Genomic DNA, 13082 nt, shown 5'->3' on the forward strand with positions numbered 1-13082 from the left:
CATTGCAAAAGACTCTGATGCTGGGAAAGATTGAGGGCAAGAGAAGGGGACAACAGAGGATGAAATGATTGGGTGGCATCACCAACTCAATGGACATGAGTTTGAGCAAACTCTGGGAGACAGTGAAGGACAGGGAAGACTGGCGTGTTGCATTCCATGGGGTCACAAAGAGTCGGACAGGACTTAGCAACTGAACAACAACAATATATAAAATAATCAAAATGTACATACCATATCCCAATCAACATTTCGGAAGAATGGGTGTCCCTGAATATCAGCAAATCCTGTTTGTGGATGACAACCCAATCGTTCCTTTGGGTCCTATGGTGGAAATGTTTCAAGAGCTGGGTGAATACTCTGCTTCAGAATAAATCACCCTTGTGACCTGTGTTTTGTGTCTGTTATATGACACCTTTATATCTGAAATCAGAATGGTCTACCTTTCATTTCTAGAAAATATAACACTAGATAATCAAAGGAGTATCTGATGCTTGTGGCAAGCAAGATTTCCTCACAGCTCTTCTCCAGCTATCCTTGTAACTCAAGTGGAGAGATGTCACCACACCTTGCTAAAGAAAAATGGGAAGAAGACAAAGAGAGCAGCAGAATTATTTGGGCAGCACCCAACTCTTTCTTTGACACGGGCTGGAGTGATACTCAAAACACACAAACCCTCGAACTTCACCAGTTTGTTTTTAGCTCAATTTAAAAGCCCTGTGTCCAATTATAGCAACAACCATAATTTGTGTACAACAACGATACAACCATTATCTGAATCACTGGACTGAGAAGCAGCCTGCAAATTATACAACTATCGTGAATGAGAACATGTTTCCATTTTCCTCTGTGGCAAAAGGCATTCTGCTTTGCATACTGACACTTCTCACCTTCATTTTTCACTGTGTTAAAACTAAGGTTTCCAGTTTAAATCTTTCCTCACATAAAATACTCATTTAAAACAAGCTTGAATTTATTTTATTAAAACTCATTATCTTATTTATCTCAGAAAATAAACACAAGTCAACCTACTTTCTAACCTACCATTTATTTTTAAACAAGATTTTTAAAGTAAGAGGATGGAAAACTGGTTGGTGGTGTGGAAAGAAACCTACACATTTGGTGTTAGAGTGTTATGAATAAACATAATTCAGAGTCATAATTTTAGATCCTAAAACTTTTCTAGGGACTTCCCCGCTGGTCCAGTGGCTAAGACTGTGCTCCCAATGGAGGGGTCCTGGGTTCAATCCCTGGTCAGGGAACTAAGAGCCTATATACTGTAACTAAGACCCAGTGCAAACAAATAAAATAAAGATACATATAAAAAAAAAAATCTTCTAGCCTATCAACTGCAACAAACAATGACAGAATGGTGTTCAGACTTTTTAAAGAGACAACATTTCAGCATTTTATTTTTTCTGAATAATTTCTAATTATAGGGTTGTGATAAGAGAATTTGCAGAGAACACTACTGTACCAAGTACTCAATAAGTTAAAACATTCTATAATAATCATCTAAAGGAAACTGAAAAAATAGAGATGGAGGTACAACTGAGGCTACCCCCAAAGATGCAGTTTTTCTCTAATTGAGCACGTGGTATTTTTTGTTTACATTAAAAACACCACACGTATGAGCCCACACACTCTGGAGCCTATGCTCCATAAGAAGAGCAGCTCTGAGTGCCACAATCAGACAAGAGTCCATGCACCACAGTGAAGACCCAGCGCAGCCAAAAAGCAAAACAAAACAAACACCATACGTGATACTAAGCTAGGGGTAAACTATACTGGCAGAACGGAAAGGACGACGCATCTCAGGATCTCATTCTGTCAAGGATCTCATTCTGTCAAGGCACCCTTTGGTGAAGAGACAAGTTCCAGATCTAATGGAAAAATTATACACTTTGATGTTTTGGAATTTTATGTCACCTGAAACTCTCCTTACCAGTGCCATTTGTATAGAGATAAATCACTAACGATTTTATATACAATTTATACCTTGTTGAGGAAGCTCTTCAGGACACTTGCAGCTTTTACAGATAAAGAACGCGGTATGCGAATTTGTTTTTCCAAAATAACTAGAAAGATAAAATTTACAGCATTATTATAATTAACTTTTACAGGGTTTTCATCTTTATATTTCTACTATAAGATATTTAAGGCATTCCAGCAGAAAACAACAGACATTACAAACACTGTCTAAGCATCTTGTGTACCTTCCCAGTCCTGTCCTTTCCTTCCTACTCAGAGCCTCTACTCTGAACAATTTTGATCACTACATGTGTAGGTTTTATTCTTTGACTACCTTACTGTGTCTGTTGCCTTATCTGTAAAATTGGAATAAAAAGAATATCTGATTCATAGGGGTGTTGCTGTTGTTTTCTATTTAGTTGCTAAGTCATGTCCAACTTTTTTGAAACCCCATAGACTGCAGCCAGGCTCCTCTGTCCATGGGATTATTCAGGCAAGAATACTGGAGTGGGTTGCCATGCCCTCCTCCAGGGGGTCTTCCTGACCCAGGTATGGAACCTGCATCTCCTGCATTGGCAGGCAGATTCTTTACCACTGAGCCACCAACGAAGCCCTCATAGGAGAGTTATAAGGTTTAAACAGGTTAGTGTCTGTAAAATGTGTGGCATGTATTACTATATTTGATTATATTAGACTTTGCCAAATTATTTTCCAAAGTTGTCATGTCAGTTTTCACTCCATCCACCAGAGTTCCAGTTGCTTCATATCCTCACCAGCACTGTTATTAACCCTTACTTGCACTGGTGTTGTCAGACTTTAAAATTTTTGCCAAATGTGTAGGTATGAGATGGAAGCCCATTAATTTTTAATATGCACACCCCTGACTAAGGAGGTTAAAAGTGTTTCCAGGTTTTTCACAGCAAGCTAGATTTCCTATTACATGAAATATCTATTCATTTTCTGTAATGGCCTTAGTCATTAAATGTAGAATTTTATGGCAGTTTTTGCACTTCTTTGGACGGTGTGTTCGGGGTCCTTGTGCTTGTCTGCTTGTTTCTGTTCTATTCAGTTCTTTGTATTTCCAACTGCAGAGCTTTTTCCTTCACCTTTTGATCCTTTTTATCTCCTTAGTACTCTGCTTTTTCCCATTATTGCTCTTGGATTTATGCATTCAGGACTGTGGTCCAGGTGAAAAGACTGCCCTCTCCGGCCACACAATTCCTTCCTCCAACCTCTGTGATGTACAATCTGAAGTCACCTCCTTGTTGTTTCTGAGTATGAGAAGGTAACTGGCAACTGGGACCAAAAACTAAGCAGTAGGAACGATAGATCAAAACAACAAAAACAAACTCATGTGTTTACGGGTATATTTTCCAGATTATTCTTCCTCTTTCTTACTAGAAAGTAATAACTATAGCTGTCTTCATTCGTGCCTTAGGATAGGTTATTCACAGAGACTCTGTAAAATACTGCAAATTACCTTGAAAAAGATAATCCTCTGTGTTTTGATCAGGGTTATCCGAGCTCCCAACAATATCAAATGGAGACCTTCCTGCCATCATCTCAAACATGAGTACTCCAAGAGCCCACCAGTCGACACTGAAACCTTCAAAATGAAATTTTAAAGCAATAAATTATCCATTCCACATTCTAAAATGTCAGTAATTTGAGATTAATTTTATTACATAATTAAAAAAATAAACATAATGAAAAAGTAAACTTGAAATGCATTATCATGATCATGGCAGGCATTGAGGATTACAAGAACATTTCACTTATCAAAGAAGGGAGGTAACTAAACGATAACTTTAAAAAATAAAATATAGAAAATGAAACACGAGTTTCTCTTCCCAAATATGTTTGTTGGTTACACTAAGCTGCAGAGACCAATATGTCTATGCCAAGTTATACAATTATCCTGTACACTTTGTCCCATCAAATATGTTTGTAATTACAGACTCAAGAGCCTGCCTCTAATACTTTGTTTTGAGGACATAATTAAATTGTATTTGAAATAACCTTTCGTGGTGTGAAATTTGATCTTCTGCTACCTGATTAAAGATCCTGAAAGGACTTTGGAACCAGATTATAAGCAGCTATCAGAAATAGCCATCCTTCTTTACAACTGCTGAAATCAAAGGGCCAGAACCCAAAGGGCCAAATGTTTTCTTAGGAAGGGCCAGAACCCAAAGGGCCAAATGTTCTCTTAGGATAAACACAACCTCTGGTTTCTGACAAGCAGGGAATCTTTCCTCCATCTTTCAGATTCTTGGGGGAAATACCCCAGGAAATCTGAACAACCTTACAGAAGTTTATGATTCTGAAATTACATGGTTGATTAAATCCCAACTCTGCCACTTTCCTGCTACATGACCTTGGGCAAGTTATTTAACTTTTTTGTCTACCAGTTTCCTTGTTTGTAAAATGTCAATTAATTGTGCTTATCTCATAGGATTACTAAAAGGATTAGATTAACTTAGTTAATATATGCAAACTGCTTAGCACAGTGCCAGTACTCTTAAGTGCTTGCCATATTCAAATTGGCATCCCCAAATACTATCAAAGTCCCACTGTTTCTGATTTTAGAATTTGGAGTTTTTAGTAGGTTTTAGGATGATCAAGAAAGTTTCTGTTAATAAGCTCAGTACTGAAATACTACAGTATACTATAATGCAATTGGTATCACATCTAACCACCCTTCAATCACATGGCCAAAATACCACCAAATTATTACCATAATCTTCTCCTCTTAAGATTTCAGGAGCGATGTAATTAGGAGTACCACAGAAAGTGCTAGTTGTATCTCCTGGCCGTAATCCTTCCTTTTATTTAAAAAAAAAAAGGAAGAAAATAGTAAGATGCAATATTTGTTTTAAATTAACCTCTTTTATTTCATTTTCATATAAGGTTAGCATCTATACGTAGCATATTGAGCTTAAATAAAATATCACTAGCACAGCTGCTTTTATTATTAAAACCACAGGTTGCTACTAAATACCTTAAAGAAAACTTGACCTCATTAGATATGGTAGAATTCAATTAAGATGAAAACGGCATTTAAAATAATTTATATTCAAGTAAAATTATAATATAAAAATGTAAATTACATGAGTCAAAGGAAGCATATTTTATGAAGAAAAGCTTTTAAATCCCACTTCCTAACACAACCACGATGCATTATGTTGTTTCCCTTCTGGTCATTTCTCCTAAGTCACACATTTATTGGTTTTGCATTTTAATAGCTACAGGGTAGAGGAAATTAAGGTAGAACACACTAACGTGTACGAATAGAGCAACTACACAACAACGAATGGAACAATCACCAAGAAGCTAAAAGAAACTAGTATGCAGCTAACAACAAGCCTCAAAATACAACTAGTAAAAACGGGCAAAATAATTAAGAGGATTTCAGAGTCTCTGCTATTGTCTGAATGTTTATGTGCCCCCGACACTCACATGCTGCCAACCTATGTGACAGCACTGGGAGGTGGGGCCTCTGGGGAGGTGATTCGGTCATGAGGTTGGAGCCCCATGATGGGATTCATGTTCTTACAAGAGAAAGAGAGCTAGCTCTCTGTCTGTCTCCTCACCATGTGAGGATACAATGGGAAGACAGTCATCTGCAAACCAGGAAGGGTACCTTCAGACACCAAATCTTCCAGAACCTTGATCGTGGACTTCTGTCTCCAGAACCATAAGAAATAAATGTTTGTTGTTTAAGCCACCTAACCTATGGTACCCTGTTATAGCAGCCCAGACTGATAGTACAATCCCCAATCATGACAGGTGATTTTTAAAACATCTATATAAAAAAAAAAAAAAAAAGGAAGAAAGATCATATAGACAAAAAATTAGTAAGCAGAGGGAGACTTGAATAAAAGCTAAAGTTTAAAATATGTATAATATACACACATATAGAATATATATATGTGTGTGTGCGTGTGTGTGGGAAAAGGAGGGAGACAGAGACTTCTTGCATGCAAAATAGAGACTGCTAAGCTGCTAAGTCACTTCAGTCGTGTCTGACTCTGTGCGATCCCGTAGACAGCAGCCCACCAGGCTCCCCGTCCCTGGGATTCTCCAGGCAAGAACACTGGAGTGGGTTGCCATTTCCGTCTCCAATGCATGAAAGTGAAAAGTGAAAAGTGAAAGTGAAGTCGCTCAGTCATGTCCGACTCTTAGCGACCCCATGGACTGCAGCCTACCAGGCTCCTCCGTCCATGGGATTTTCCAGGCAAGAGTACTGGAGTGGGGTGCCAATTACATATGCTTTTTAAAGTACATTTGGGATACTGACCAAATACAAGGCATAAAGGAAATTTCAACATATTTCAAAGCACCATTATCATTCAGACTATTCTCTGATTAAAAGGAAATTAAATAAGAAATCAACAATAGAAAGACAATCTACCCAAACAGCCAAAACAATTTTGAGAAAGAAGAACAAAGCTGGGGGAATCACGTTACCTGATTTCAGATTATACTACAAAGCTAACGTAATGAACAGTGGGTACTGACTCAAAAACAGGCATATAAATCAATGGAACAGAAATAGAAAGTCCAGAAATAAACCAAGCATTTATGGTTAATTATTCTATGACAAAGGAGGCAAGAATATGCAATGGAGAAAAGACAGTTTCTTCAATTAGTGGTTTTGGGAAAACTGGACAGCTGTATGTAAAAGAATAAAACTAGAACATTTTCTCCTACCATACACAAAAATAAAATAAAAACAGATTAAAGACCTAAATGTTAAGACTAGAAACCACAAAACTCCTAAAAGAAAACACAGGCAGAACATGCTTTGCTATATACTGTACCAATATGTATATTTTTTTAATCTGTCTCCTAAGCCAAAGAAAACAAAAGCAAAAATAAACAAATGGGACCTAATCAAACTTAAAGTTTTTGCACAGAAAGGAAACCATTTATAAAATACTACTAGAATACTGCTGCTGCTGCTGCTGCTAAGTCACTTCAGTCGTGTCTGACTCTGTGCTACCCCATAGACGGCAGCCCACCAGGCTCCCCGTCCCTGGGATTCTCCTACTCAGCCACAAAAATGAATGAGATTTTGCCATAAACAACAACATGTATGGACTTGGAAGCTTCTATGTTTAGTGAAATAAGTCAGACAGAGAAACAAATACCGTATGCTATCACTTATATGTGGAATTTTAAAAATAAAACTAATGAATATAATAAGACAACAAAACAGACTCACAGATACAGAGAGCAAGCGAGTGGCTACCAGTGGTGTGAGTGAAGTAGCAAAGTACAGGTAGGGGATTAAGGGGTGCAAACTACCATGTATAAAATAAATAAACTACAAGGATACATTGTACAGCACAGGGAATACAGTCCACATTTTATAACTATAAATGGAGTACAATCTGTAAAAACTGTGAATCACGATGTACAGTTGAAATATATAATACTGTAAATCAACCACATCTCAATTAAAATGAAAAACAAAAGTCTAAATACAAACTGAATAATACTAAATATACAATTAAACATCTGCTTTTTTTTTTACTTTGTAAGTTATGTAATTTCCCATGTAATTACAGATTTCCTATTATTAATGAATACAAAATTCAACTCAACGTATGTACCTAGAATTTAACCATTTCCCTATTGTTAAATTACATGGTACAAAATTCCAAACAAAAGGAGGGGGAAAATACAGACTAAAAATCAGGTCTTCTTCCCATTCTTGTCTGACATATCCAGTTTCAGCTTCTTAGAGACAACCACTGTTATATGAGGTTCTTATGAATTCCTGCAGAGATATTCCTGGTATGGGGTATGTATTTTTCTTCAGATTTTATACTATTATATATAATATGAATATAAATATCTAGAAGAAATACTTTGTAATATATATTGTGACTTCAAGGGTTTTTAAGATCCCTAACAGGGGTATATATGTTATTTTTATATATAGGCATACCATGGAGATACTGCAGTTTGGTTTCAGATTCCAACAATAAAGTAGATATCACAATAAATTGAGTCACATGAATATTTTTGATTTTCCAGTGCATGTAAAAATTATGTGTACACTACACTGTAATCCATTAAATGTGCAACAGCATCATGTCTAAAAACAAAATGCATACCTTAACTAAAAGATATTTTAAACACAATATTGTAAATCAAATATATTTCAATAAAAATTTTTAAAAAACTTTATTGCTAAAAAATGTTAACACAGGGTTGCCACAACCTTCAATCTGTAAAAAAACACAGTATCTGTGCAGCACAGTAAAACAAGGCATGCCTGTACAAAGAAATATGAATGGGATTTTAGTTGTTTTGTATTAATGGCAATGGCTTGACATACAGTGATGGTTTATGACATGCACTTGCAGGGTAAGAGTCAGAGGCAAGGGATGCAGTCTGTTAACCTGTAAAAGAGCTGTACTAAATCATTCAGCTTTGGACTGGATATCTGAATGTACGTCTATCAGCCAAATTACTTACAGCATAAAATAGATATTATTATGAAATCCCCCTGCTGATAAAAAATAGTTGGAGGCACATCAATTTATAAAATAGCTAAAGTTTTCAGTCAATAAAAAAATCAATATTCATAAAATATTTCAAACTCTGAAGATGTTAATTGCAGTTTTCATATGCCTCCAGTCATCACTATTCTTGGCATTCCTTATATAAAAGCATCTAGTGAGAAACTGAAGAAATTAAATTAAATAAACCTAAAGAAAGCATTTCTAGAAAAACTATGGAAAAAATCTTAGTGTTTGAGATTTCTCAAAGAATAATTATAAAGAAGAGAAATTCATCTAATATTTGCTTAAGGTCAGACTTTAGGCAAGTTTAAATACTGACTCTTAAGTCGTAAGATAGGAACATTACAATTTCCAGGGGACTTATTTCCCACAAGCTTAAACATTGAGTGTAAATGTATTAGGTTGGAAAAGAGACAAAGTACTGTTGGTAAGGTCTCTGAACACAAGTTCAAATTCTGGGATCATTTCCTACTAATAACATTAAACAACTCCTGGAGAAGGAGGCAGAAAAGGAGGTAAGTGGAACAACCAATTTAAAGAATTACTGAAAAAAAACCTCTAGAAGATTTATCAAAGATCTTGATTAAATTGACTGAGGATCTCTGAAAAGAATGAGAGTATGTAACAAACCAGTATTATTTTTCATTAAGTGTAAGAAAAGATCAAGTAATAAGTTTTCTTTAATATCTTCTAGGCAAAACAGGATGCTCAAGTTTCTTTGAATAAAAGAGTCAGGCTGGGATTTCCCTGGGTAGTCCAGGGGTTAAAAATCCACCTGCCAATGTAGGGCACACAGGTTCAATCCCTGGTCTGGGAGGATTCTACATGCCACTGGGCAACTGAGCCCCTGCAACAATTAGCGAGCCCAGGCGCCTAGCGCCTGTGCTCCAGAAGAAGAGAAGCCACTGCAACGAGAAGCCCGAGCACTGCAACTAGAGAGCAGCTCCCACTCACCGCAACTACAGAAAGCCTGTGTGCAGCAACAAAGACCCAGTGCAGCCAAAAATAGATTTAAAAATTTTATTAAAAAAAAAAAGAGGCAGGCCCTAGAGGCACTTCCCTTAGGTGAATGGGGACAAGCAGTTAACACATTCACATTCACAGGCTTGCTACCACATTTACCGTGTGAAGAAAATTCTGTCTAGGTTATTTTGACAAGGAGAGTAGTCCCCTACACATTTTCTGAAAAAAGACTGGACCTTTAAATGAAACACTGTTACAAAATGAATAAAACACTCAGACATAAAGGACATGTCCTGAGAATAACTAAAATTCTTAAGTTTGCTCTATTGTACTTTATGTCAGATATTTAAATATGAAAAAATGTTAGATTCCCTGGGAAAATCTTGAGCGCATTATAAAGAGTCATAATCAAAAGGCAAAAACTTGGAAGATGATATGCAAGCTGTTGTGCTAAAGTCTGGGATTGCAGATAGTCTTTACCTACAGATTTTATTTAATAGTAGCATGACTTTCAAGATAAAAAAATACAGACAATAAAAAGAAATGAACTTTTACAGCACATGTAACTTCATAGAAAATGTGGAATTTCATAAATGGATAGGAGATCAGTACAACTGTCTCTGTTTAGGATACTTTTTGCCATTTTAGCACAAAGTAGCAACTATTTCCCCAGTTTTGAATGTAAAATTATTTGACCAAAACAATTTCCTGAGCTGTTGAGATCTTCTCAATAACTAGAAACTTCCCTCACCTTACACATGCCATAGTCAGTGAGTTTAATGTGTCCTTCAGAGTCCAGCAACACGTTGTCCAATTTCAAATCTCTATAAATTATCCCTCGTTCATGAAGATAATTTAATGCTAGACTGATTTCTGCAGAGTAAAATCTAAAATAAAATGAAAAATTAACTCATTTGATTCAAGTTTTTAAATCGTGGTAAGTTTCTAGAGGAAGGTATTTAAATCCTACTTACATCTGCAAACCAGAACATCAAAATCATGTCAAAAGATTTTTTTCCTCCCAATGTTTTTAGGAATAATACCAAAACACAAATTGAGGCACCACTTTAAAATAGCTGAGCCCCAAACACAATTATAAAAGTTCCAGTCTAAATTAAACCCATACCTTTCATAAAGTTTAATTTGAAAGTCTCAAACAGGGATTCCTAATCTGGGTCCTTGGATGGACTTCAGAATGTCCACACTCCTACAACTGGATACAAAGTTGTATGGATATCTTTTATAGTTTCCACAGTTTTCATCACTTCTCTAAGGGACAAAAGACCTTCCAAAAGGCTAAGAACCACTGATTGGTCAAAAATGGAAAGAATACTGAAAGCTGACCACTCAAATAATAAAACCCACACCAAAATTCTAAAAAATGAGTTAAATTATTCTATAACAGGAAGACATTTTCAGAATTGCCACCAACTCATTGGTGATAGGAAAATTTTTGACCTGAATAAAGCTGCTTTGGTGAGTATTATCGTGATCATGTTTGGAGATGTGTAATACACACCTTCTAGCTACGTAATTCTAAAAACAAGGAACTTGAGCCCTTATCCTGTATCTGGTTCCTACAAAAGCAAAGATGGTATAAAACCAGAACGGGCACTTTAATAAAATAAAAACTAGGCTACATTCCCTTAGTCCAACGGAACAAACAAGGAACAAATACTGGCTATATCCACAATTCAAAATATCATCTGTGGCTTTGCTATGAAGGGTGACCATTTGTCAAAGCTGAAATAAATAATGAACATACAGTAAATTAAACAAGATAGATTAATACACTTTACACCTTCCTATAAAATTGAAGGTTATTAACTCTTTTTGATAAGAAATATCAATGAATAGCAAGATTTCCACTAAATAAGTTATTTTTTTAAAATGAGTCTCCAACCTTTGTTAAATACACATACAAACTCACTTGCTTCCTTTTGGCATTACTCTCGTGAAGTGCAGAAGGGTAGAATTATTTCTAATTATGAGTAAAAAACAAAACAAAATATGGCACTGACGGATTAAACTTCTTATCCAAGGCCATGATCCTTCCCCACCAAAGTCCTCGAGAAACTATTTACTATCTTGTATAATAACATCAAGTTAAGGGCACTAAACAAATGATATTTAATACTCTTTTCTCTTATTAATCAACATATATGGAATCAGAGGGGGGAATGCCAAAGGCAGAATAATTCAGAAACTATAACTATGGAAGAACAGTCAGAATTACATCATAGTTAAGAGGAATTGTTTCATTACGCTCAAGTAAATATGAACAATAACCTTTATTCTATTTTATTTCATTTTATTGGCTGTGCTGTGAGGCATGCCAGAGAGATCTTAGTTCCCTGACAGGGACTGAACCCATGTCCCCAGCACTGAGGGCACAGAGTCTTAACCACTGGACCACCAGGGAAGTCCCAACAATCATCTTCTAACAAAAAACTGTCAGAGATCACTGCATACATAATAAGATTAATATGTGCTTATAAATTCATTAGTTATTTCAGTGGCTGATACTGAATAGACAAAATATTCGAAAATAATTGAGCTTAGTAGACTAAAGGTTTCCCCTTGAATACTGTTTATACCTCTCAACTGCTTGTATTATTAAATATGTAATATATAATGCTATATATGTAATATTACAATATAAATTAACTTTTAGCTCAGCCTCTACATGACTTACAGAGAATTAGTTGGAATCAAAATAAATGATTTATCTACTGTTTTGAACCACCGACATATAAAAAGTCCCAGAACTACTCCTACCAAAATCCAACACACAGAAACAACACAAAACTTACCTGGCATGCTCTTCAGGAAGTTTTCTTTGTCGTTGCATATGAAACATTAAATCTCCTCCATTAACATACTCTATAACAAAGAACAATCTAAAACACAGGAGAGAACACATGAAACCAAGACCCAAAATAAGGCTGTGTCACTTCTGCAGTTTAAACACTAGAGACCAGTCACAGTACAGAGAGCCTTCTACAAGATAAACCCGTAACAAACATTCCAGGAATTTGGTGGAAACAAAGGGTGACTGGAGGAGAAACCACAGAAGATACAAGAAAGCAAACCAAAGATAATAATTCTGTAACTTGCTACTTTCACTCTCAAGTAGTACCACTTGCGATCCAGAACTGTTACTCCCACCCCAATTTTAGAAGGTGCAATGTAAGTCATTTCCAATCGTCATTTCAAGTGAAAGAAGTTAGGATTTACCACCTAATTAAACTCTAGGAAATTTTAAGTCCTAAAACTAGAATTTTGGTGATATTTAAAAGGTTGGATGTCTACTTTCTCCTGCCATAATTCTGACTTTTTTTTGGTGTAAAGCAAGTAATTTCCTCGGAGAAGGCGATGGCACCCCACTCCAGTACTCTTGCTTCGAAAATCCCATGGACAGAGGAGCCTGGAAGGCTGCAGTCCATGGGGTCACGAAGAGTCGGTCACGACTGAGCGACTTCACTTTTGCTTTTCACTTTCATGCATTGGAGAAGGAGATGGCAACCCACTCCAGTGTTCTTGCCTGGAGAATCCCAGGGACGGCGGAGCCTGGTGGGCTGCCATCTATGGGGTCGCACAGAGTCGGACACGACTGAA

The 13082-nt window shown here is 36.3% G+C and overlaps 1 protein-coding gene across 2 annotated transcripts in view; it reads right to left on the minus strand.

Annotated features, from left to right (window-relative positions):
- The window catches only part of PRKCI (protein kinase C iota), a 70798-nt gene that overhangs the window by 7214 nt on the left and 50502 nt on the right, over positions 1 to 13082 (minus strand). For both annotated transcript variants that reach the window (XM_061416174.1, XM_061416183.1), the window contains 6 exons: positions 12278 to 12364; positions 10216 to 10351; positions 4703 to 4790; positions 3449 to 3574; positions 1996 to 2075; positions 232 to 321 (listed from right to left, as the gene is read on the minus strand). In XM_061416174.1, the coding sequence (XP_061272158.1) occupies positions 232 to 321; positions 1996 to 2075; positions 3449 to 3574; positions 4703 to 4790; positions 10216 to 10351; positions 12278 to 12364 (607 nt within the window). The remainder of the gene's footprint in view (positions 1 to 231; positions 322 to 1995; positions 2076 to 3448; positions 3575 to 4702; positions 4791 to 10215; positions 10352 to 12277; positions 12365 to 13082) is intronic.

This window comes from Bos javanicus, chromosome 1, assembly GCF_032452875.1.
Source record: "Bos javanicus breed banteng chromosome 1, ARS-OSU_banteng_1.0, whole genome shotgun sequence".
NCBI lineage: Eukaryota > Metazoa > Chordata > Mammalia > Artiodactyla > Bovidae > Bos > Bos javanicus.